This window comes from Anser anser (assembly GCF_964211835.1).
Source record: "Anser anser genome assembly, chromosome: 3".
NCBI classification, from domain to species: domain Eukaryota; kingdom Metazoa; phylum Chordata; class Aves; order Anseriformes; family Anatidae; genus Anser; species Anser anser.
Window position 1 is genome coordinate 72,783,232 of NC_139722.1, and position 27,174 is coordinate 72,810,405.

The 27,174-nt window shown below is 43.8% G+C and overlaps 1 protein-coding gene and 1 long non-coding RNA gene across 3 annotated transcripts; both read right to left on the reverse strand.

Annotated features, from left to right (window-relative positions):
• Nucleotides 1–796: 796 nt before the first annotated feature.
• Nucleotides 797–14,674, reverse strand: LOC310896760. Its single transcript, XR_014581821.1, has 4 exons — nucleotides 14,486–14,674; nucleotides 12,625–12,679; nucleotides 4,952–5,083; nucleotides 797–4,346 (listed from the first exon to the last, which is right to left on the reverse strand). It is a non-coding gene; the product is annotated as an uncharacterized lncRNA (long non-coding RNA).
• A 3,901-nt stretch (nucleotides 14,675–18,575) lies between these two features.
• On the reverse strand, nucleotides 18,576–27,130 carry SOD2 (superoxide dismutase 2). 2 transcript variants are annotated; one of them, XM_083830254.1, is made up of 5 exons: nucleotides 26,975–27,130; nucleotides 25,759–25,961; nucleotides 21,299–21,415; nucleotides 20,214–20,393; nucleotides 18,576–19,094 (listed from the first exon to the last, which is right to left on the reverse strand). In XM_083830254.1, the coding sequence occupies exons 1-5, from the start codon at nucleotides 27,001–27,003 to the stop codon at nucleotides 18,949–18,951; spliced, it is 675 nt and encodes a 224-aa protein (XP_083686380.1). In that variant the 5' UTR covers nucleotides 27,004–27,130; the 3' UTR covers nucleotides 18,576–18,948. The 2 variants fall into 2 exon arrangements, with proteins under 2 accessions (XP_083686380.1, XP_083686381.1); XM_083830255.1 differs by having other exon boundaries at nucleotides 25,759–25,958; nucleotides 26,975–27,094.
• Between the last annotated feature and the right edge of the window lie 44 nt (nucleotides 27,131–27,174).

Below are 27,174 nucleotides of genomic sequence, written 5' to 3' on the forward strand. Positions count from 1 at the left end.
AGGAGCGACAACCACACAGGCTGCCTCCAGCCTACCAGGACTTCCCAGCACCCTGCCCCCTTGTTCAGCATCAGCAGCCATCGGTGTTAAACACAGCCAGGGCCCAAGGAATAAACACGACCCAGTTCACTGCAGCAGACATAGAGGAGTCGGGAATGAAGGAGTGGTACAGCCCCTGAGGAAAAAAAAAAAAGAAAAAAAAAGTGGAGCCAACTGGAGTTCATGCACAAAACCCAGTATTGTCATGCTTCATTTTAGATTTGCTTAAACCATCCTTTTCTTTTCAAGAGATTTAAAAAAAAATCAGTGCTCAACCCACAGCAGCCTACACCTGCACTGTCCAGTTACACCAGCTAAATATTAACATGGGGTGTTAATGCAGCTCCTTGGAGATGTTTTACTCGTCGCCACGAAACTGCAGCTGCTGTGGACAGCAATTGCAATTACTTTTTGAGAGAATATACACAGGTGGTGTATTGCTAGACCCTTTGTGCCACCGGAGTGACAGCAAGCCCCTCTCTTGTCTTTGGGGGCAAAATACTGCAGCACTGACACTCAGCACCAATGCCTCGGATTCACACTTTCGAGAAGGAGGAGTCATCTCTTCCTTGGAAAGTCTGCTGGAGTAACAAGAAGCCTTCGAGGCATCGGGGCCCAGTGTGGGATGACCACTTTGTTCCACTGCACTGAGAAGAGCAAGCTTCAGCTTGGATTTTGGACTGTTTTGGGATACAAGTATAAATAGGAACTGTACCCAGCACATACTTTGCACCTTGCAGTGACAGAATGTGCTCAAAATTGTTCTTTCCATTTGTCTGTCCCTGCTTCCAATATAATGATTCAACCTTGCTCACAACTCAGAGCTTTTACCTTGCAGGGTTTATTTTACATCCACATGCTTGCAGAGATGAGAAAGCCTTTTGGCCACAAGGCCGTAGTCAGGATTTAAAACAAAATCATATGGAAAATATATTGCAAAGAACACACTGGGAATTTCGAACCTTCAAAACACATTATTAGAGCAGCTGGCTTCTATTAAAGGAGAGTGCAGAAGTTGGTAAAGACCGATGGTATCCCAAATGGAGCTCCAGACTGAAGACAACTCGGTCTGCTGTTTGATGTTCAGCAGCCTCCTGACCCTACAAGCAGTAGGTACCCCGAGGGCAAGGCCTACCCTGCCTTCCACCCTTGTTCTCAAGAAAGGGGAGCACTAAAAGCCTTCTGGGCAGATCCCAAAGAGCTAGGCCATGCCAGTCCACATGGTTAAGGACAGGGAAGCGGAACAGCAGCAGGGTTGTTGTTGGCACAGCTTTGCCTAACTCGCCCCTCGGTACTCGCTGCTCCGGGCAGGCTGTGGGGAGCACTCACATCAGCCGTGCCAAAGCCACCAGCCAGGGCGCTGCTGTCACCCTCCACACGTGCCCTTGTCACCTACGAGTGGGACAGCTTCACCCACCCTGCGGCCTCGGTGCTGCGGGACAGGAGCTGGCAGAGCTGTGAGGGTCTCGGCCACAGCCAGAGCCCTCCTGGGGCCATGAGTCCTGCTCTCCTCCTGCCCCACCACCAGCCCCCCTCGGGCAGGGTTTTCGGGACCAGCGTGGCCCTCTCCGGCAGCCCCTGCCAGCACCAATGTTTTCTCTCTGGGCTGCTCTCGGCTTCCTCCTCCGCAGCTGCGCTCTCCACATCTGAAGGGGCTTTTCAGGGAAAAGTGAAATTAGTAAAAGCTAAGATAATTGAACGCGTTTTGTTTTACCAGAGAGACTGTTTGTGGTTTGCAAATAGACATGAGACTTTATAAAATATTTTATAACAGTACCCTATAGAGATGACTTGTCTGTAAAACATGAAATGCAACTGGCAGGAAACCACCACATTGACTCAATAAAACGTAACATAAACTGACAACAAAAAACAATCTTGTTAAGCAGCAGAAAACTTTATAACCTCAGTTATTTGAAAAATACAGAGGTAGCCCAGCTATTAAACTGGAAGGGATCATTAGGGTAATTTGCACTACGTCCTTCACTGTTATTAAATGTGATACCATGAATCCATCGGGTTGGAATTTCTTTGACTCTGTTATTCTCCTGACTCTTCCTGCTCAAAAAACAGTAAGAGGCCAATGACCACTTTAAAAATCACACAATGTTTTGCAACACTCATTTAGAAATATTTCTAGGGAAGCCAATCAAGGCTTCAGAGCTTATGGAGCATACATCTCCTCAGTGCATAATGATACATACATTCTTGGCATGCTCCATGGATAAAATCGATCAAATCAATGTAACTAAAGATATTGCCTGGGTCTAACCTACGCTTTGGAAAGAGGTCAACATCTGTCCCATTAATATTCTCTGTCTTTTAACTGGGATGTTGCAAGAACATCTGTGCACAGAAAAGCACGGCTCCTAGTATTGTGGAAGTAACACTTAGGAGGCTTAAGTAGAAGACGATATTTACTTGTTCACACCTATATTTTTGTACCGAGGTGTGCCTTGATAACGAGCCAGGACTCCAGCCTGGCTGGCACTACACAGACATGGGACAAATGCAAAGGCTGGAAGCCACCCCCTTGGCATGCTGCACTGAGCACCTCCTTCAGGGGTATGAAAAGAAAGGAAAAACAGCTGAAGATGTTCTTCATCATTTCTTAACTATTGTGGCCCTCTCAGCAATAGCTCTGGAGAGGCAATCCTAAAGCACCTCTCAACACAAACACCAAGAAGTCCATTTCCACCTGAGTCCTGGCTTAACCCTTTGTGCCACGGGCCCAGAGGAGCAGTGTGGTCTCTGCAGTTCTGCACATCTCGAGCAGAAGATGGGCAGAGCATCTGCTCCCCCAAGAGTCAGTAACTTCCCACTCCCTTTCCAAAGACAAGTACAGCACACATCTGGGTGTCGTGGATGCTTCCAGCCACCTCTTTGCCAGGCAGACACAACACCTGAAACGCACCTCGTGTGCTCAACATGTACAGCTGCTGCAAACATTTTTCCCAGCACCCAGATAGCCACAGAAAGAGAGCAAGGTGTATTTCTTTGATGGTGGTATGTGTTTAAACTGTCTAATACTGTGGATCATGGCAAGTAACTAAGGTTTCTGAGTGGTAAAATAATATGGGGAAATCAATTAATAGAACAAAGTAATTACATGGAGTAAATGTATAGGAGCAACTGATTCAGCCATCCCCCTTAAATTCTAAAATGGTGTGTCATTGTTCTGAAAAGACTCTGAATGCCAGCATGCGAAGATTTAATGTGTTTTTTCCCTTAGTCTAAACTAAAGAAAAATTGGCTGCACTTCCCTAAAGTTAACAGCAAACAGGTCATATTTATCGTCTTGCCACTTAAGTTCGAGAACTAGCAATTCAGCCATTCCTAAATGGGTTGGCTTGGCCCTCCTGAAACCGCAGATTGTGAGTTATATGCAAGCTTATCTGCTGGAAGTGACTGATATTAGAACAACATGGCACTGCAGCCCTGGCATTCTGGAAAGCTGGTGAGATCCTCACCCCAAATTCAGCTTAAATGCTGCTGGTAGTTTCATCTGTGTCTATGTTATTGCTGTGATTTGTGGATATAGGTCCCAGATAAGTTACCCACCACGGCAAAAATAATCAACAGATTCTCTGCTAGCCTTCTGAGTTGTTTTTTCCCTTCCCTGGATCAAAATTTCTTTAGAAAAAAAAGATGATTATTTTCTCTCCACAGCTATAAATTCCTCAGCCAGCTCCTCTGTTACCATGCAGTCTGCTGGGCACATTCCAGAATTATTTCTGAAGTTTCCTCAGACTTCCATATAAGTCCAAAAATTCCATAGTCCTGCTCCATGGCAGCGTGACAGCCGGCCCCTACTTCTTGGTAAAGAGTTTTGAAACACCCAGCTCCACTGATGCCGAGCAGTCGGTCGCACTGATCGGTAAATTAAGGACACAAAACCCACATAGGACTTTGGGCAAGTGCTGCCACAATCATCACACCATCTCTCCAGTAGCCACAGTGCTTTGTAGCAGACCAGAAATAATGGGAACAGGAAATATCAAGCCATCCCCACAAGGTCTAGAGTTAATCATCTCCAGAGGAAGCGGTGTTTTGGGGCAGCTGCAAAAAAAGACCTTATCTGTGCAAAAAAATACACGAATGGTATCAAACCAAATAACACTCCTCTGCTGGAGGCGAAGAAGTCGAGTCCCAGGCTCCAAGTCAAGCATGACTTGAGGTGCCTTGAGAGAACAGATGCGGAGTCCTCCATGTGGTGGTGTTCCTCCTGGTACCTGGTGTCACGGACGTGGGGTGCGAGCGGGAGGTGCAAGGCCAGTGTCTGCTCATGGCTGCTGTGTCTGCGTTCCCTGCGCAACGAGAGAAGGGGAATTAGCCAACAATAACAGTGTTTGTTTTGTTGCCATCTCAGTAGACATCCTAATAATGCTAATAGGAAAAAGAAACCTCACCAGAGAAGGGAAAGGTCAGAAGGCTAATAAAATAAATGCATCTATTGTGCGTTCACTTGGCAATTCGGATGGGAGTGTGATTTTATTTCCTTTTCAGTTTGGATTCGTCAGTTGACTTTCTTGCTACTATATAAAAAAAAAAAAAGAAAAGGAATTTCAGCTCTTCACACAATGCTTGTTACTGAAAACCATATTTTTGCAGGGATTTAGGTTTACACTTGCTAGCTTTCCACTTTGATTCATTTCTTTGATTTTTGCATTTTTTTTCCTGTTCATCAAAGAAAAGCTGTGGCTGTGTAGTCCCTGAGAAAATGTCGGCCAAAAAGATAATTTAACAACAAGTATTGTTCTTAAAGGACATAGCTGGCCAGGACTATCCTGATTTAATGATTACCACGTCAACAGAAGCTGGGGGAGAAAGTAGCCTGAAAGGCTACAGAATGGATGGCACAGCCTCACATAAGAGGGCAGATTTATTCCCAGGGACCAGTGAGAAAAGTCACCTGCTGCAAGGACACCCTCCCAGGTCTGCAGAAGACACCTCTCAGGATGGAGCCCACCTTGCATGAGAGCAGGACGCTTCTCCACGGACTTCTATAGAGTCATCAGCTGGAACAGCAGCACCTCTGACTTCCCTATAGGCCCAAAGAAAAGGCTTGGTTTAAAATCTGTACAGCACACGACAAGAGCTCTGTCCTGCCTCCTTGCAGAGCAGGCTCCATGCCCTGCAGTGAAAGGAGGGCCGTGTTTTCAAGGGATACACCTCCCCTCCGAGTAGCAATGCACTTAACTCACACTAGAGAAGAAAAAACATGCCGCCCGTCCCTCTGCTGCTATGGAGCTTTTTCCTTGGCATTATGTCTGTAGTTTCAAAGGGTCCGCTTTTCACTTCAGGCTTCTCATTGCAGCCTTTTCTGAAGTTATGCCATGATCACAAAGAACTACTTCTGTGCTCTCCCTATTCTTAATGTCCTTTCTCCGGAAAACAACAGCCTGAGATTCTCTGGAGAGCTGATGGGACACTGTGGTAGGTAAACAGGGGAGTACGAAGCAACACTACTGGATGCTTTCACCCTCCGCACAGAGTACCGGGGAAGGCAGGACAAGGAGAGCCCAAAGTACCGGGCTGATGACCACAAAGACATGTCAGAAAACTGGAGCAGGTTCATAGATCAGCATCAAGAAAAATCTCATCCTTAGTTGGTGTTCGTGTCCATGCAATGTGTAAGAGACCATACAGGACATGCCTTTGGCAGCTCAGTTAAATAAAGCAAAGCATGGGAACATGAAACTGGCTCATGAAACACCTTAATTATTTTTTTCCCAGAAAAAATCACTGCTCACCAAATGTACACCATCTTCTTGGCAACCTGAATCCCCTGCCCACATTATAGCGTGGCTCTTTTATTTTCCCATGAGAGTTTCATATCCAAATGCCTTATTCAACTGGAAAAAAATATATATTACATCACTGTGATTTAAATGGGGATTAGTTTTTGCTGTTCTGAGAACAGAGCTTGCGTCTACTCTTTGAGGAGCTCGTGTATCATATGGGATTAGTCAATCTTGCAAAATCCAGTTGTTCCATCCACCTCAGCACAGAGGCTCCAACGAGCCACAGGCATCCTACTGCTCTGCGGAATTACGCAAATTAATAAAAGGGAGGCAAGGACTGGATCAAAGCCCTCAGCTTCAGAAGGGAGAGAGAACTCAAATTCTCATCAGGGAAAAAAGACAAAAAGTGTAAAGCCAATGAAGTGGGAATTGAGAAAGGAAATGAAAATATATGAAATTTACTGGTTTTAAAACACAAAGAGACACCGTGATCATCCATTTTATATTAATTCCTGCATAAACCTGGCCATGGCATGATTGATTACATCCAAACACACGGTTAGTTTTACTACAGCTGTAATTACAGATATCTTCAGAATAAGAGTAATTACTTTCATGAAGTGTAGCAGTATTTTGCCAGCATCACCCATTCACCTCTTGGGAATATATTGATAAACAACTGTCTAGGCACTGGATCTGAATTTTTGTCCACATGTGCAAAAATATCTCAGACGTCGCCAATATATTAGCTAGGCAATCTCAAAAGAGTAAGATGCACAAGATCTCATTAACAGAGAACACAGTGCTATTCAAAATTCTTCTGCAGCAACATCCCTCAGAGCAAGAACTGTCTGAGATTTTTCTGTGAGCTCTCGTTACTACAGTGATATTTATGGCTGTGCCTTAGGGAACGCAAGCAGACAGAATCGTCTGCCCTATGCAAAGCCAATGGTCTCTGGGCCCTACTTATACAGAGTCTTATTTTGATATAAATTTCATCTTAGGCCAAAGGTTCTGGCAGCGACCTTCTAGACACCACCATAGCCCCAGCGGTACTTGTTTAGGCAGATTTTATTTTTTCCCAAATTTACTTTCTTAACGTTAATCTATTAAATTCTAGTGAAAGAAGAGCACACAGCCCAACTGCTCATAGCTGTTGTAATCCAGCATTATCCATCAGATGTTCACAGACTGGAGTCATGTTGGTTGGGGCCCCCAAGCTCTCTTTCAGTTCCCAATGCAAAAATACAAAACATTTCTCAAGATGTTTCTGCTTTCTCCAGCTATATACAAATCAGGCATGTTTTTCAAAAGTACTCATTCAGAATTTTGATCTCTACAAACTGACATTCCAAATTCACTTGTTTCCTGAACATGTTTTATCAAAAATTCCTCTAGCTTGAGGAAATTTTCTTGGCCACCTTAATTTTGAATTGCAAGCAAGCAAAACTAGCAATGTGTTGCTTGGATTAGTTCAAAACCAAACAAAGTTTATTGATTGTTTGTTATAAATGGGATCCACACAAAGCTTGAAACTCAAAACCAAGTTCAGAGAACAAAGGTGACGTGACAAATTTGAATAAAAAAATCATGTGGCCCTAAGCAAACCAAAACATTTTGCAAAGACAATATATGAAGCAATGGTTTCATACAACAGAATATACATTTTAGGGCAATATTCTCATTGTTTCCTACATCACACTATTTTTTTCATCTGTACCACGTGATTATTTGCCACCTGTATCAGGCACCACTTCCATTCTGTACCATGCTGGGATACTTGCAGTGACAGACCTTGTCCTGCTGACAAGAACACTTCTACAGACAACTTTGTCTCTATTTTTGGCCACCTTGAATGATGGATGAAGCATGGCATTGTGAAATCACAGAGTGGCTGAGGTTGGCAGGGACCTCTGGAGGTCATCTGGTCCAACCCCCTGCTCAAGCAGGGACACCTGGAGCAGGCTGCCCAGGACCGTGTCCAGATAGCTTCTGAAGATCTCCAAGGACTATACAACCTTTCTGGGCAACCCTAAGCTTGACAGCACTTGTTTTTTCCATGTATTTGAGTTGACAGCACACCATGAACAATAATAATGAGTTCCTGGGGAAAAAGATGAAAAAAGTTTTTTGTTCTAAACTTGATTTTTGAACTTGCACAGCATCATCCACACAGTTCTAGAGAGTGCAAGAAGCAGCCAGGGATTACCACTGTCTATTCCCTTCTCTATTCTGGCACATGGCAAAGAAAGTGACATTAAAAAGGATGATTTTGTTCTTATGGAAATAAATACCATCTCCTGCTGCAAGTGCTCCTCCCTGTGCAGATAATTTCTTAATAGCCATCTGCTTGGTGGATTCGTCCAACTGCTTTGCTCCACCTGATTCATGGTGATGTGAGATGCAAAACAGCTGTAAAACAGGAAAGGTGGCTCTTTGAATCTGGACTGCTGTACATCAGACAGCAAAACCAACCGGACACCGAAGTCCTGTACATCTTCAAAGAGGCTGAGATATGTAAATGGAGATCTGGACACAATTTAAATTCGGAGAGAACATGCTAAAATTTCTACTTTAATTCCAGCACTAAACAAAACTCAACCCTTCAACCCTGAAAGCTGCCATGGAAGGGCAGCTCTGCTGTATCTGCAAAGCTTCACCAAAATGGTTGCAGTCATCCTGCACCCTTCCTATGGGAAGGCACCGGTTTGGGCATTGGTGTGACCTTTTATTTGCTGTATCTTTCTCAGAGATTAATGTTAGTAAGGCTGAGGCATTCTGGATAATTCTTAACTGTAAGCTGAATACTTGACAGATATGGTGTCAAGGGGATGGTTAGCGGTGAAGGTGGATGGGTTGTTTTGGGTGGATGATGGTGCTACTAACTTCTGTGAGCAGCTTTGAATCTACCGCCAAAAAATTATTAGTAATAGATGACCAAACAATTGCCTTTCTATGAATATTGTTATTTTCTTTTGTAGTTTCCCAGTAATATCCTTTTTATCTGATTTCTTAAATCCTTTTTGTTTTTTTTTTCCAGTAAATTTCTACAAGTTTCTCACCACTGTCAAGAATAACATGCTAATTAGTACAAAAAACAAAACAGAAGATCTCTCTTTTCTCTGCCTCTTCCATTGCATTTGCTTTCCTGGTCAAGGTGAAGGGCAACCCCCAATCATCTCTCCAAGAGAAGATGAGGTTGTTACCTTAAAAAAACAAACAAATAAACAAAAACTTATTTCAATTTCGGCCTATAGTCTCTGTTTTTCCCTGCAAAAATTAACACCAAATACGGATGCTGTGACCTTCCAGTAGTGCTTTCTTTTGATCTGCAGCGTTACAGGGAGTTTCTCCTCCTTTTTACCTTTTTTTTCACATTGCTGATTCCTACTCAATGCTATATATAACTTTGCGCTCAAGTTAGCATAAACCTAATGTCACTGCCAACTGCCACCAAGATAGCCATTCTGACATGAGATGAACTAATTCATTGTAAATTATCTGGGGGGGAGGGGGGGGGGTAGAGAAGAAAAAATCCACTCTGCAGCCTAAATATCTGTAGATGATGAAGTCTAAATTTGATCATGATGAAAATCAGTAAACCAGAGTTCTTGTTTAGCTGCTGCTAAACATTCTCTGACTGAGTCAACAATTGAACTTGTTTCCTGCTCCACTTTCAAGCCAATAGAAAATAGTTTCATGGAGCTGGAAAATGCTCTGGGCAAGACTTGGGGAAGCAAATAACTTATTTACTGAATACAGGGTGTTGACTGATTCAAAACATCTTGCCAATTCATCCAATGTCACCAAGCGATTGGAGATAGAAAGGAGATATGGAGCTAAATCAGTGGAATGAAACCATGGTGTGCGTGGGCAGGTGGCTCCCCTCAAGCAGTCAGGATACTGCCTGCAGTGTTTTTTGGAAATCCAGAGCCTCCTTTTTAGGTCACTAGCTCAGGCATGGGCTGGAGAGGGTCATAACTGTGTGACTGCCTCTGCTAATGGACATTGCAGTAATTTTGTCTACAGGAACTAAGAGTTCATCACCTCCAATATGGAATGGCCAGGCACTCTGGTGGGGGATGGACATTCAGGCCCACATCAGCAGAGGAAGAATTCAGTGCTGCTCTCCTACATTTTTGAGGACCATCCTAACTGCCTACCCAGAGAGCAGAGATGAAGCTGCAGCACCCACCTCCTCCCTTCTTGCATGCATGGTGCTGTCATCTCACCCTTCTTCATTCATCCCAAAATAACTCATGGGGAGAAGGCACAAAGTCTCGTTTCACTGAGGGAGGAGGAAAACAAACCACTTTTTTTTTTTCCTGAAATCAGTTCAGTGGCTAACAGGAAAACCATTTATAGCCAGAGTCCCAGCTGAAAATGCCTCAAGTCGAGGACGGAGATCTTGCTTTTCCTGCTCTGTAATATACCCACTGGCCTTCATTTTTTGTGACATTGATAGCGAGGGCCCATTAGTTCCCCTCTACAACACGTGGGTAATTTTCAGAGCAGTTCCAGCCCAAGCAATAGCTTCCTAAGGCCAAGGCTTTAGCAATGAAGCAATACAAGAACTGTACACACACTCTGCCATTTGGATTAATCTGGCAGCACTTGCATGTAAACAAGGCCCAGCGGCGGACACCTCCTGTCCTTCCAACACGCTGTCAGCTCGCGCTCTGCCACAAGGGGTGAGATCCTCTCCAGCGCTCGGTCATAGCGGGGAACCAAAGCACAGAAAGCACATGAGCAGGGATTACACAGCCTCCTGAAGCTGGCAGCCAGATGTTGGATTCCCTGACTGGGCGTAATCAGCTGATATTTCTGCCATTTTTTCTCCAGACACCCAGAAGAGGTTAACAGAACGGCACACACAGAGATAAGCTCATGATCACATTTACATATTTAGGCACAAACACACGTCAACCCCTTCAAATCTGTAATCCCCGAGGATCCATAATTGGACGGGATGGCTGGGATTTTTGGATGTCGGGTCCAGCTCAGAGCCTGCAAGAAGTTCCAGGCGAGCAGCAGCCAGACGAGGACTTCTCTGCATCGTTGCCTCCACGCTGGGACCTGCCCCGGGATCCAGCCCACGGCATCTCCCTGCAGCTAGCTCCAAGAACTCGGGGTTAGATTCCCAGCTGGCCAAGGAGAGCTTTGCTCTCAAAACCTACAGTGAGCCCTGCGTGGTTCAGAATAACACGTACAGCAGGGAGATCACTGCACTGTTGTGACGCTCCAGCTGCTGATGCAAAGGGCTCAGGCAAAGGAAAGAGGGCTGTGATGGGATGCTCCCACATCCCAGCGTGAGCTGCCTCCTGGGATACCTCACCACGGCCACGGAAGCACACTTCTTTCTAACAAGGCTGACATCAGAGCTCACTGAAGAAAAATCCAGCTCACTGGTGCAAATCAGCCCCAGGACCAGTAGAAGCAGACGTTACTTTCATGGACCAGATTCAGGACCAAAGCCTCATCACCAGCCCACGCCTCTATCTGTCCCACAGAGCCTATGTCAGACAACCACATTCGGAACAAAAAGATTTAATTCCAATTAATAACCCATACTTTGCCCCATGAAAAGCATGGCTTTGCCAGCCACACACGCTGTACATTGCACAGTCCCACAACAGCTGGAGAGAATGCAGTTGGGGCAGCAATGAGTACCAGCAGATGGACAACAATCACTTAACTGCTGCAACTTACACTGAAGATAAAATCCAGGAAGAACTCCAATTCCCAGCTTGCTAATACAGAAAAGCAGCAGTTCTGGCTTTGAACTGCTTTTAACTGACCTGGATCCCATGAAGACAAGGGAAAAACTCCTGCTGGAGCTTTTTACACTCAGCCTAATTCCAGTTTACTGTTCTTATCTCATTTAGTTATGCAAACAGGCACCAAGCCCACACTTAGCTCTCAAAAATAATACTCCTCCATCCCCCCAGAAAATCCAGGTGAGAGTTTCAGTTTTGTGATCCTTATTCTTTTGTCAGAACAGTAAATAGGCATAAAGTCACAAGCATTTCTTCCTCAAAAACATCGATATGTCTTATTGCAGTCAAATCCAAGGTCTTCTGAAATAGCCTGAAATCCTGAAGTAGAGGTGGGGGAGCCCAGATGGAAGAAGAGTATGCTGTTTCTGACATACCTCAAGTTCCTCTCAGCAGTTTGGGAAATGAACTAAGACGCGCAAAGGACCCAAGTGGCAAGCTCTCCTCAGCCACAGGGGTAGCTTGGCCATCTGTGTCCGTCTCTTATAGGAGGATGAAGTCCAAAACAGCCCAGGGATGCACCCTTTGAATGGCTGCATTTCCCCTCCTCCCCACACCTCTTACTCGACAGAATTCTGCATGAGGGCTGAGCGTGGCTGGAAATACCCCAGTGAAGCATTTAGTCAAATACAGATGTACACAGATACAATGGGAGAGGGAGAGCTTTCCTAGTCGCTGCCTTGGTGAGCTCCAAATGCTTTGTTCTGGTCGGATGACCCTTGGAGAAGGCTGAGGCTCGAAGCCCATGACAGCTGCTGCAACAGGCAGGAATGGCAGCCTTCCCCTGCAGCTGCAGGGCCCAGGGAGCTCCTGGGTTCCTGGAAATACTGACAACTTTTTGGTTCTGGCCAGTACTGACCACAGCCAAATTTCAAAATTCCTGCAGACTGGAAGCCCTTACTTTTCCCTGCCTCGGGTCAGAATTTCTAGAGGCGTAACAGAGGTTGCAATGTTACCCGTTCCCACCAAGGCCAAGTACTGAAATGGGACAAATTAGCCTTTCTCAGAATTGCAGGATTACCTTCAAAACCACGACACTTTAATTAACAGATGGTTCTCCTCCATACCTTCTGGTCTCCAGACCTCTGACATGTCTGCGTTCCACAGTTCCAATGACAAGCTCTGCAATAACAACGTGAAAACTTTTAACTTTCTCTAAAAACAAACAAACCAACCAAACATACAGACAAAAAAGTAGAATTCCTGTGCAATACTGTCTTCCACTACTGCCAGCGTTGCAAACTTACTGATAAAAATAACTGGCCAGGCTGGATGGAGCTTTGGGCAACCCGGTCTAGCAGGAGGTGTTCCTGCCCATGGCATGGGGATTTAAATTAGATGATCTTTAAGGCCCCTTCCAACCCAAACCATTCTGTGATTCCAGGATCCTATGAATCCTGTGAACTCAATTACCACGCTACTTGCTTCTAGCTCAGACTTTTTATAGCTACAGCTCTGCTTCCAGTAGCCTAAGGGACAAGCCTTTAACACACAGGTGCTACGGAGCAGCAGGTGGGAACGAGCACAGCTACAAGGCACAAAAGCACCACAGAGCTCACCCTAAAGGAGGCAGCGCTCAACAAGGGCTCAGCTGAGGTAGGGAGAAGCCAGGACATAGAGGCTTGGCTCCTCCCCTGAAGAAAGAAAAAAAAAAAGTGGGGAAAAATAAAGATAAAGGAATTGTAGTTCAACTGAGGCAGACCTGGGCTTTTCAGTTTCCACTTTCCCTAATTCACCCAGAGGAAGTCGGTTCCTGGAAGCCTCCAACCTGTCTGCAAATACCTAGTGCAATAACCAGCAATTGTGGCTGGTTTCCCCGGAGTTTTGGAGAAATTAATGCCTTCAGATCCAACTTGAGAAAGCTGTCATTTCATTTCTTCTGCAAGTTTATGTGCAAGAGGATCCCCCAGCTATGGGCCTGCCAGTCATTTCACATGGCCCCCGTGACAAGACTTCCCACGTGCTGTGCTGCAGGGAGCTCTGCCTGGCAGGGACTTGCCGTAAATCCAGAGGGTTGCTCAAAAACGCTGCAGCAGGACAGGTCTGTCCGAGCCCTGCTCCAGTGCTATTGCAAGGCTACGTGGGAACACCAGCAGCTCTGGCGGGTCCCAAGACACCCAAGGCAGCAGGTGTGCTCACTTGCCCCTGTGCTAATTTGTTCATCCATCTCTTCAGGTGAGATGATCCAGTGAAAAGGTGGAGTTTTTGCAACTGCCTTACGAGGCAGCACAATTGTAACTGCACTCCTCAGTGCCTCAGGTAGCCTGCTGGGTACTCTTTGCAGCCTTGTCTTAATTATAGCAATGTAACAGACTTTGTCCCCTGCTGCTAAATGTCTGGGTTTGTAAGACTATTTGGGATGCCATGGACAATGCATGTCCCTACATAGACATCGCTAGAGCCTGATGAGGTTGCCAGAACATCTTTATTTTATCAAGGAGTACCTTCCTCTAGCCTCTGCATGCCTGTCTCTAGTTACACCAAGACACATATTTGCCTATATTTATTAAAATAAATTGTCTTCTGTACAGCAGCATTGTCTCCTCCCACATGCCGCTTACTGACAGGTAGCTTCAGTGACAGTGGTTACCCCAATTATTTAGAAAGTGGAAGTAACAGCCCAAATAGTTACCTTCCTGTGCAGCCTGAGCACGTAAACTGCTCCTCCACCTGCCTCTTGGAAATTCAGCTCAGAAATCCTACTGACAATAGAGCAGATACATACCCCCCTCTAGTGGGAAAAGCACGGCTCTGGTTCTCTGGGACAGGAGTGGCTCCAGCTCTGCACACCTACCATGGATGCCCAAAGCAGCTTTGTTTTTCAAATCAAAGGGGCAATAGAAGCTATGATGAAATCTAAGGACATTATTTTTCATCATTAAGCAGAAAGCACTTCAAGGAAAAGGCAGGTTAAGCCTATAAACTTACCAGTATTTTGTCTGCTGAGCATTAGACATGAGTACAAACAGAAGTCTTTTGCTTTGTACTAGCGTAATGATTAACTTCCGAGAGGTCACTGCAATAGGAATGTAAAATGTTAGCAGGAAGGTATGGCCGCGTTTTAAACCTATTTTGCTATAATAAAAATTCTTGAATGCAAAACAGAAAGACGACTGAGTCTCCTGTACATAGTTTTTAATGTGTCTATTGTAGGAGCCTACCAGCTCGCAGGCTGAGTCACAGGTGGCATTTACCTTTCTTTTTTTTGAAAAAAAAATACTTGCTCTAGATGAAGGTGAAACAAACGTGAGGTGGAACGTGGAATCTGGGGGAGAAAAAAATAGAACGCCTTTCATCTATTTTCACGCTGTACTGCTCAGCAAAGGCATGTGCAGATCCCTCCTGTCCCAAGAGCAGGATGAAGGCGCTACCCGCCGGGATCTCCAGGACCGGCCACCAGCATCAGCGCGCACTGCCCGCCATGGGGAGCGACAGCGAAGGGACTGCAAGAGCCTGGTTTGGCCGGCCTTAGCCTGCTTCAGCCTTTTCTAGTCCAGGGTGACAAGCACGTGCTTTGCAACCCGCATTAGCCTTTAGGTGCCTTTTTATAGGCAAAAAAGTGTTGAGATGCAATTGCATCCATTGTTAAAAGACGTTCACTCACTGAAATCCATCCACAGTGTGCAAATCAAGCCTCCGAGAGCAGCAGCTTTGCCACCTGTCAGCACTTTCTATCAGATCACCCTGATGCACTTTGTTTTTCTACTCATAATACATGAACATTTCCAAGAGGGTTTGGGTTAGGTACTGCAATATTTTTCCTGCTTTACAATGTTTCCAAGTTCTTCTTTTAACACACTGTGACCTAAACACAATTTCACCGTGTATACATACACGGCATCTTCATAAGCAACACAGTTAAACAAGGACTGACAAAAGCTAGGCTCCGGGGGACTGTGGGTATACAATTCTGCAATTCTTCTGTCTGGCCCAGGTAAAGACTCCTAATTTCAGTGCTAACTGAATCAAACTCTGTTCCTGTACTACAGATCAAGTCTGTAAATAATGTCATGCTCACTGATGTGAGAGATCCTGCACAGTTCACGCTAGAGCCAACTTTACACGCACAGACACTATTTTCACCGTTAGGGCCAGGAAGCTCTAGGTAGAACAAACTGCAGGTAGGTTACATTTTGGGTAGCGTGCCTTAGGCTTGTCCACTCAGACATGGCATTTGAGGTCGGCTGTAATTGTTTACCTTCCTGTTTCTCAGCCCATGCGGGAGAGACAGACCTGCCCACCTCCAAAGCAGTTTCTGTAATGCAAACTGCTAGTTCTGAACACCAACAGATCAGTAAGAGGTTTATGCACTTCTACTGCCCTGGCAGTCACCAGCCTTGCTAGCAGACTTAGAAATTACAAGCATGTACTCCAGGTCTAGTGTCACAAGAAACACAGACTTCTTCCAGATTTCACAGAACCTTGGAGTTAAGGTAGCTTAACCAAGCCCTTCCTTCTTTCAAAAGACACTCACGAATGAACAAAAAAGTACTTTATAACTGGCCAGTGGAATATGCATTGAATCATTTTAATTGCTTCAGTGTTTTTAATATTTGCTTCAACGTTTAGTAAACTTTCATCTTCCATTTGGACTTTCTACTTTCAGACTTAAAGGCATCAGGACAAGCTCAACAGCTGACTGTAAGCTAGAGAAGATTCTTCTGAACTTGTTGCACAGCAGAAACCAAGCCTTACCAGCACATGTTGGGCTTCAGAGCTTGAGCAAGAGCTGGGCCTGCTTGAGATGATTTCCATGGTTTGCCTCCTCATGGTCTCAAGTATGTAGACTTCCTCCTTGGCTTAAACATTCCCTCCCAGAGCACATTCATCTCTCTATTCTTTAAGAGCATGCAAGTACCAAGACGATGCCCAATACATGCACTACAGCACTCATCATCAAGGCCCTTGCCTCAGCATTCACTCATCTTTACAGAGGATCTCTTTGCTACATGGTGTTTCAGCACATCATGTAGTCTCAGATAAGGAAAGAAAAAAATAATCTGCTGTTTCCTTCTTCTTCAGGCAGACTCCTTGGCAAACAGAATATGCCTCCTATATACTTTGATGATGCTTCTGGGAATTGAGAAACAAAGGATTCTCCTCCCATCTGAAGTCCCTGTTCTTCCTCTGAAAATCTAAATGCCACTGCTTCTCTCCCCACCCCACTCAATCCACCTTATCTGCAGGGCCTCGAGCTGAACCCGACAACTGAAACTGAAGTATTAGCCTTTACTAATCCAGACGCCAACCCAACAGCAGAAAAAAAAATACAACCACAAATATAACAGCACACGCATAAGCTTTATACACCAATGCATTCAGCAACAAACTTGCTTAACTAAGCTTTATATCTATAGCTAGCTACTGATTAACACCTAGAACTACACAGGATTTACAAGCTACAGTAAATACTGTTCCTTTCTCCCCTAATAATTGTCAGCAATATTAGTCAATTCTGTAACTAATTAAGTCCTTAAAAAGGATTTGCCTCAGTGGTCTTGCATCAGGAATATTATGGACTACATGATGCATTTTATTAAGATTTTAAGCATTCTGAAATGCTTCGAAGGAAACAAGGAAGCTGCACCATTAAGGTAGTAAGATGGATCTCAAAATAAACTTCTCAGCCCAGTAAATAATTACAGCAAAGATTTTGCTTTGCTTAATTAGAAATGTCCCCTAGGAAGTACAATTCCTTCTGTCAGAAGGTTCTACCAGAGGAAAAACGTGTGTGATGCTAGTCTTTACTAGAGGAGAGAGACCAAGGCTTCATAAGAAAAGCTGAACGTATCTCATGATAAAGACTTCCAAACCAGCTGTCCAGACTTTTGGACTTGGGACAGTAAGAGTATGGACCCTTCAGTAGTCTTTTTTTTTTTTTAACTGAAGTCAAAGCTACCAGACTGATTATCCGTAGAGGTACTTTTCTTCATCACTGCTCACACACTACCACAAGTAAACCACGGGTGCAAGAGCTATGGTAATGTATGTTTTAAATAAGATATGAGGCAATCCAGAGTTAAGCAGCAGCAGCTCAAGCTGCATACCTGGGATGAGAATTAGGTCTACAGAAGAAAGATCCCCAAGTATGAAAAGAAAAAAAACATTTAAAATGTAAAATAACCCATCCTGTGCAACGCACAGGATCTGACTAGTCACAGTTTTGGTTAAAGACTGTTGTTCCTATGGTAGTGGTAATTTATCTCCCTTCATCACCTGATAAAAGGCATTTCCTTTTTAAAAACACTTCTCTTACTCCTACTTGATACTTCAAAACAGCAGCCTAGCACCATGGCAATGCAAGCAGTGTTTCTCTGAGAATCTCTTTTCCTTGTTTCTCTTCCTTGTTTCTCTGAGAATCCGTCCTGAACTTAAAGGAGCATTCTGGGAACACTCAAAGAAAACTTACATACAAGGTACTTCATATGTCCAGCACTGTCTGAACGACGTGCAACAGAACTAGCAGAGCAACCCAAACACCCTAACCCTTGCCTCTCAAGACCGCTTGGGCATGCTCCCACATGCCAGGCAGTACTTCATTCCTGTCTCAAGCATTAAGTTTAACTTGTTACTACTGCTTCAGGAACAAAGCTGTGGACAGTTTAGACTTGACAGAGGCACACAATCAGTCTCTAAAGCTAAAGGATGAATATACAGAATATACTTGAACAACCAGTATGAAGTGAGTACCACCCGCTGCCATCCAGTTCCCATGTGAACGATTTAGTCTGTCCCAGTACCGCCATCTTTTGCCCAAGGTAACACTTCAAAAGCTAATACATTGCTACAATACATGAAGATCTCAGACAAGAAATCCAGGAAAGACAGGGATAACTGAAGACCATCAAGTCAGGCAGGCACAGCAGTGCCTATTTTCTGTTTCACCTATCTTCCTGATCTCTCAGAAAGTTGCAGAGCCTGTAACACAATAAATTACAGAAGGCGCTTCTCTTCCCCAGCCCTTTTCAAAGCAAATAACTGGACCAGCTGCTACCAAAAAAGAGTCTGTTACAGACAGTTAGAGAAGATTCTTTTGAGTTTTATTTGTTCACAGTAACATAAAGTACGTGTCTCCACTTAGGTATTTAAGTGCAACAAAGAAATCCATTACTTCAGTAAGCTTCAGCAAGGTGAGCTATGTGCTTATATGCAATAGAAAAGATTATTTCAAGTGTCTCCCTTTGTTGCACAACAATTTAAAGCTTCAAAAATCTAAGGAATACCTTCCATAGGATTAGACAAGCAGACACTTTGCTTATGAAATGTTTTTGTTGGATGAGCTAAGTGTTTTCTGCAGTAGAGCTATTCATTTGTAAGCCACAGATACTACTACAAGAGTGATACCAAAGTAGAAGTGGTGCCATTTCAGTAGTCTGTGCAAGAATTCCACTCTACTTTTTGCAAGATGCATATCTTGAAGATACATTCTCCCAGTTGATGACGTTCCAGATGGCTTTCAAATAATCAGGTCGAACATTTTTATATTGAAGATAATAGGCATGTTCCCATACATCGATTCCTAGCAAAGGAATAAGACCTGTAGAAAAGAAGGATAAAAACTTTAAGCCTATGAAAAAATGCTTCATATATAAAGTTTTATTTTGCTATTACCCAATTTCTTCAACTGTAGGAAGACAGAGCTCTCCAGCACATAGGTGCTCATTGCGCCATTTTACCTTTGGCTCTCCACACACACATATAGTGTAAGCTGAATGAAGTGATTAGGATAAGAACCTACGAATGCCCTAGAATTGGCTTGAAGACAGAACTGAAACCAGCTGAAGTAATTTTTTTTTTCAAGTTTACAGTTTATCTTTTGCACATTTAAGAACACAAGTATTTTCCTGAAATACACCACCACAAAAGAATCTCTTGCCATACCAATATTTGTTTCCAGTGTTTTAATCACAAGTTATTAACTGTTTCATTACTTTCCTTGCTTTTGTGCTAAAACATCTTTCTAGTTGAGGTTTTTAGTGGGGAGTTTTCATTGAGGGGAGGGGTGAAATTTACCCACTTTACCACTGTTTGTCTCAACACTAGAACTATTTTTTTTTTTTTTTACCAGTGATAAGCAGCACACAGACCATTTTAAGTGTTATTTTATTATAATAATTATAACTATAATAAGTTATTTAATTGACATCCATCACTATCTACCAATAGTAAGGAAGCACACTATAAGCCTTCCATTTTAAACCTAGAACCCTGTTTCAAGAAAAGAGTTGTTATACGCATCTTCCCCTCTGCTGCTGTCTGGCCTACACCCAGAGCACTGGTTCTGTAAATACCTCCTGTCAGAGAAAACAATCTAAATGTAACAGAATTATTTTTCCCAATACTCTTACAGGCAAGCTACTCCAATTACTCAGAAACAGCCCAAAGGAGCGTAACTGTCTGAGAGCGCGCACTTTCACAGTATGGCCCATCTATTTCCCTTTTGATTAGACAGACTGTAAACCCTACTGCTCTCCACAGATTTTCGAAGTCCTGATTTACAAACGCTATTTTAAAAGCTGCAACTGTTTTTCACTTCTGCTAGAAGTGAACCAATTTATCCAGCTATTTCTTCTTCATGTCTAAAAATTCCCTTTCCCATCTTGTACACTTGCCTCTGAAATCTACAAAAAGCAGAGGGGAAGGAAAGAAACCTGACCTGTTGTTCCTTGCAAAGGGTCTTGATTTGCACAAGCTGCTATCTGTAGGCGTCCTTGCTCTTTGTTATAGCCAAGCCACCCCCAGCCTGATCCTTGAACACCAACTGATACAGCTGTTAGCTTCTCCTTGAAGTTTGCGAAGGAACCAAAGTCGCGCTTGATGGCTTCCATCAATTCTCCTTTAAAAAAAAACAGAGAAACGTCACAGAATGTCACGTACTTAACATCTTAACTTCCAGATACTGCCTGAAAATAGAAGAGAAGCAGAAGCACTTGGGCTCTAAGGGAAGGAACTGGCTAGACAAAATAGATGCATTGTTAATTAACAATCCTGTCCCAACCCGCTTGAGAGAGCAAGCAGACAGAAAGAGACAAAGGCAAGGCTTTAAAACACCTTTCCTGATAATGCCACCTGGAAAAAGCTCCATCAGAAATGGACAGAACTGCTGAACTACTAGAAGAAATTTCAGCTTTGAAATTTTATGCACCTGAAGCCCACCGGTCTATAGATGGGCATATACACTTGATTCAAAAACTTTGAAGTTTACCACAACAGCTTTTGTGAGATCTTTATTATAGGGCCGCTAATTTAATTGCAGGCCACTTGGAGATTATCACTCCTCTATCCTCTCAAAAGGATTTCTTCCTTTAGGTTTTAACTGTTAAACTATCCCTACTTGAAAATGGAGCATAAATCCAGTCACTAGGCTGGGTGGTCTGCAGCACATTTCTTCCCTTTCTGTTAAAGCTGAGTACATGTACATGAACTTAATTATCACAGCTCTGGATAACTATTTTCTCTTATGAAGATGGAAAGGACATATACAGCAATAGCCAAGTATTTTGCAATGTACATGTAATCAGCTTTAGAAATTAAATACACTTAGCACAGAACTAGCTTTTTGAATTTTTACCTTGCCTTCAAAAGGCCCTGACTTCCTCAGAATTACGGTAATTGTCATATAGAAAGGCAAATTAATTCTGAAAAAAATAAAGATTTAGCCTCTTCCAAAGAAAAAAAAATATCATCAGTTCTGCTGGTCAATTAAAATTGACTCAATAAACCATCATAACAAGCACTAACCTTTAGGCTCTCCTCCTCCATTAGGTGAAAGGTTTGTCCAGAAGATGGTGTGATTGATATGACCCCCACCATTGAACTTCAGTGCAGGCTGAAGCGACACCTGAGCTGTAACATCACCTAGGGATGCAGAAGATAAAAAAAAATTAGACAAATAAAAAGATCACCACCACAGTAGACACTAAATTGCCACTAGGCCTCCATCAATACCCAACATTTTTCAAGTCTTACTAGCCTTTAACACATCTATGGAAAAGATAAGGGGGTTTGTGACTGCTACTCATATTTTAGATAGTCACTGACAAACTGCATTAAATGTGTCTTATCTTTTGCTTGTCCTATATGCGATCTGCCAATATTGCACCTCTCAGGCAACTCACACTACATATACAGTACCGAAGTATCTACTGCCATTCTACAGCTAAATAAAGCAACCAGAATAGCCAGAATGCATTAAGGACTTAGCACTTGTAAATTGCTCAGTATTACCATTACTAGACAAGAACACTATTCACCCTTTAAGTCATTGATTTGCCCACTATGAATTTTTAAACTTTTTAAACATCTTTAACAGGGTGAACAGTTTGTGCTCCAGACAAGGTTGATGAGTACAGTCAGCACAAACCAAAATGTTCCTCTCCCTCCAATTTTTCTTTCCTTTTTTTTTTTTTTTTTTGGGGGGGGGGGGGGGGGCTGTTTTGATTGATTGTTTTTGGAAGAGATGTGATGACCCAGAACATTTTACTCAACATGAAGAACTCTGCATCTGAAACCTCTCCTCCAAATACCACTGTTTAATATAGGTGAACTCCCCAGTCCAAGCAGGTTTTAACTTCAAGAGAAAAACAAAGACCAGAAGTCCATCTAGAACTATCCACAGCATATCTAAGCAGTGCACGTGTAATGCTAACCCTTGTTTCCAGCCCTGCACATAACACTCATACCACCCAAGGTCAGACAACCTTGTACATCCCTCCTCCCCCCTCCGAAACATGTCATATTCCTTAAAGAATTCATTGCTGCCTTATGTCTTTGAATCATGTTGCGCCATTTTAACACGAGTGTTTTGCATGCTATTTTGGCTTTTAAAATAACTGGAACATTGCACAACTTTTTGAAGCTTTTTCCACCATTCCAGTACATTCTCAAATAAGTCACCGGTGCGGGCAGCTGTTTCCCCCACTCACTTTCAGGAACAAGTGGTAGAAATCTTCCTATAGGAATAAGTGAGTCATCCTAGGACAGACGTGAAGACAAGTCACAAAGCAGCAGCGCACCTGTTACTAAGGTTTGAATACAGGATTCCAAGTTCCCAGCATTTCCTCATACCCTTAAGAAACCATAATGACCTTGGTAAGTCTCATACAAATAAAGTATCTGGATGAAGCTGTTAAGTTCCACTATGACTCACAAATCTCCCCAAAATACAGACTTCAACGCTTTGTTAAAATAAATTACAGTAATGCTCAATCACGCATCTTCGACTTAATTTTTGCTGGAAATGACCGCTGTTATTGTAAAGAGTTTCCTTAAGATGCAAAAACTAAACAGTTTTCCATAAAATTTTCTTAAGAATAATTTTGTTCCTACAGGAATTCACTTTCAAGTGCAATACAGATTGATTTTTCTCTCATTCAGAAAAATATCTCTAAGTTAAAAGAGAGTGTGTAACTACTACGTGGCCTCTGCAACTCCAGTCATAACCACACCCAGAGCAACAAAACCAGACAGGGACAGGACTGGAATAAAGCATCCAACGCAGCCAGTACAAACACTATTTCTGCATTCAGGTATCAAGTGAAGGATGAGACATGTCTCTTATAACCAGTCAAACAGCATCTTCAAGACATTTTCCTTGAATTTTGCATGCCTTTAAGAAACGAAGTTAATCCAGAACATACCCACGATATCACAAGCCAGGAATCCAAAAATAACCCAGGACATTTTAAACACCTTCATTATTGTTTATGATACCATACCCTAGAAGAAGCCAGGACCACTATGAAGCTGAGACAGCATTTGATTGCTGTTCTTAAAACACTGTATTTGGGGTGCTGTCAAAATTGTCCTGCTGAACTTGGCACTGGAAAAGGTGATGGACAAAAGTAACTTGCCCATAAGCTACTGCAACATATCTTCAAATCTACTTGTATATGAGGCCCCCTCCAGCCTACTGCACTCAACACAGCCACACAGGATGATTCAGTAAACCAAGACAGACAGCTTAGAGGTAGTGCTCAAGAGACTTGTCAGCTCAGTTTCTCTGTCTACTAAGAGTCACTCCTTCCCTTCGTAGAGCAGCTAAGTAAAGCACCATAGGTCATAGGTCAACTGTCAGAAAAGAACATGAAATTCTGGTGGGCATAAATTTTCAATGAAAATATATTTCAACGTTATTTCTTTCAATTGGCAAAATCCTGCACGTTTTGATGAACCAGTAATCAGAACCAGATTACGCTGAAAGCTTTCTGGAATAAAGTTATTACTTCCCATGCTGGATCCTGTCACAGAGGTGCATACTCATTTTCAGAAGAACCGACAACACAAGCAAATGGACTCCGCTCAAGAAAGCTTTATAGTTGTCTAAACAGATATAGATAGGTTAAGAACATGTTAAAGATAATCTAAAGAGATTACTTCATCTCCTATTGCTGAACAGAAGCCATTGCCAAGGTTCTGTTATCCAGAAGAGATAGTGAATAGATGTGACAGGGATAGATGTGATATAGTGAATACATGTCTTGTGTAACCTAACAGTGAAATGCTGTGCAAAAAGTTTTGGCCAGGCTCAATTTTTAAGTATGGGGAAAGAATGACATTACTGACAGAATTAGGGGGCAGTTCAGACTCTGCCCTTTCCTAAAGCCTGGTCTTACTAGTCTTTCTAATGAGGGTCAAAATACCACTCTCTGCATACTGTGCTATCACTGCAGTAAAAAAGCCAACCCAACACACACACACACAAACAGTATAAGCAAATATTTGTCTGGCTTTGATGTGCATGACAACCACAATACACTGCAAAATACTGGCAGCAAAATCCTTACGGAAAGATTAAGTTCTACCTCTTGAAATACTGTCACCAAGACCAAGTGATGAAAGCCTATCAACTGACAGTATTTTTTTAAAATACCTCAGAGGATCCACAGCACTGCAGATGTCTCTGCCAACCAGAAATTCTGCCTTCACTAGTGGCTGAAGCCTTAGTCATTATACAGCACTATTAACATGAGCAGTAGATATACTGATTTCTTATAGTTTTGTTTCCCTCCTCAGCTGCAATAATTAATCTCTGCAAGACAATTTTCCCAGATCCACCACTGTTAGGACAAAGCCGCAATCTTGATTGCACGATTCTTAATCAAATCTCATTAGAATTTAAATGGCACAATTTATTTTTAGGCTTACATAGCCACTTGAAAATCTCTAAACTTTCACAAGTAATCAACGTCCTATATTCAAGCACACTGGTATATGTCAGGGGCTACAGGGCTCAAGATTACTCAGACATGAACAATTTTCACACTTTCATCCAAGCCCAAACAAAATTACACTGTGGAGCAACTCAGCAACAAGGCATAAGTAAGTCTATAAACTAATCACCTTTTAGACATAAACTGAAGCTCTTCAGAAAGATCACTACTAAAGAACAAAAATATTCTGCCTCCTTAAAAAGATATATAAATATATTTCACATATTCTCATCAGTCCAACTTAAAGGCTGAAAGGAGTCTTTAAAAAAGCATTTCATGTGTTTTCACTGTGGTTTGGCTAAAACAACCGTAAAGTTTTTACAAAAGTCAGTGTATCTCAAGATTCAATTTGAAATATTAACAAAAAAAATCCATTACCTCTTGCTATGTATTTCAGTTCCTCATACTGGCACATGAGCTACATGACCCCTTAATTTGATTCAGTGGCATACTGACAACAAAATTCAACTCTCTTCACTGGGTATCGCATGGATGTTTGCCTTATATTCATTTGTACAGGACTAAGATTTCTTCACAAGAATCAGCAAAGCATCTGATGTGAGAACTGTCAAAGCACACAAATTCTACTTTACGTACCTTTCACTACAAAGTATTTATTCAGTAAAATGACTGCAACTTCCTATTGATGCTGTCTTTGGTTCCAGTTACTAGTGTAAATGTGGACTAAATCCACAAGTCAATACAGTTTCTCCATATTTTACAGTACTACAGAGGGCAGTACTCAGGCTTTTGGCTAACCCTACTTTCCAGTTACTAGCAACGCTGAAGCCCACCACACAAGCTTGATCCTAGTTACATTTCACTTTATTAAAAAACAAAAGGAAAAAGGCAAGGTTGAATGAAATATATAATCCAAAAATGTTTAAAAAAACTATTTCCTGTAGAAAGAAGTTGTCCTTTTTCTTCCCCATATCATATCATCTGCGTAAACTAGCTTCCATCTCATCTGTTGACTGTGGATACACAAACCTTTTGCCAGTGCCTCTTTGTATTTTTCCTCCGCAACGTTCAGGTTGTTCACGTAGGTGGCATGGTGCTTGCTGTGGTGCAGCTGCATGATCTCTGCGTTAATGTGAGGTTCCAGAGCGCCATAGTCATACGGCAGGTCAGGAAGTGTGTGCTTTTGCCTAGACACCAAGCACCCCAGAGATGCTATCAGCTTGGCCCTGCTTCTAGGAGAGAAAAAACAGAAGGAGGATGTCTTACTCGGTGCTTTAACACTTCAGCAGACTGAAATGACCGTTACGATCAGCTGCTGTAAATACGCAAGGTGTTGTCTTAGATAAAGAAGCTGAATTCCCATTTTTCAAGAGCTCAGAGCAATAACACTCTGTGGTTTAATTGCAAAGATGAACGCACATAAAGGTCACAGGTACGGGGCTTTGCAGGGTAAAGCTGACACTCCTCAAACCACATCCTCCAAGCCACTGCAAAGACACTCCTGGGGGGGGGGGGGGGAGCAAGGGAAAGCCAGCAGCAACACCGACATGCACAGCTCCAACTAATCGATACCGATTACAAGCAGAAGCCAAAACGTCCCTGTTAAGTCTCTCTCCCTCCCCATCCAAAAGGTCTCTGCATTAAAAGATAAAAAGGTTGAAAACTGAACCACAGGGTTCCCAAGGCAGAACGTGCCCTGTATTACCATCTCTTTGGTGCGCCCCAGCAGAAACACCGTCCCCACAGCAGGTACCAGAGAGCCTCAGGCTGCGTGAAAACAGGGCAGTGGAAAGCGGTGATGCCCGGCAAAGAAAACACCACAGGCTCCGCTTTCCTGTTTCACACCCCACGTTTTAACGACACACGAGGAAACGCTCCCCCCACGACAGGAACCACGCAGGGCCGGGAGGAAGGGCTGCTGCTAGGGCCCCTCCGCCGGTGACCTTGGCGTAGATGAGGGACAAAACCGCGCGGCCAGGGCGAGGAGCAGCACCATTGCGATCCGGCAGCACCGAGCCAGGCGACAGAGCCCCCCGGCAGGGGTGCACGGGGGGCGACAGGGAGGGACGACCGCCAGCGGCCCCCCGAAATGGCGGGGGGGAGAAGAGAGAGCAGGGGACGAGCCCTCCGCCGCCGCCTCCCCGCCCTCCCGCGGCTCGGCCACGGAAGCCGAGGGCTGCCCGGCCGCCCCCGCTGCCGCAGCCGAGCGGCTGGCATGGCGCTGCCTCTCCCCCCCGGCTCTCACCTGCCCGCCGAGGCGAGGCGGCACAACATGGCGGCGGGCTGGCAGCGCGGCACTCCGCCCGTGGCGCAGCGCGGCTGGCACCGCCCTCACGGCCGGGCGGGCGGTGCCGGGAGGCGGCCGCGGGGTGGGGTCGGGGGCGTGAGGGGAGCCTGGGCTCGGCGGATGTGGAGGGGGAGTAAGGGCTGGAGGGCCCGCGGGGT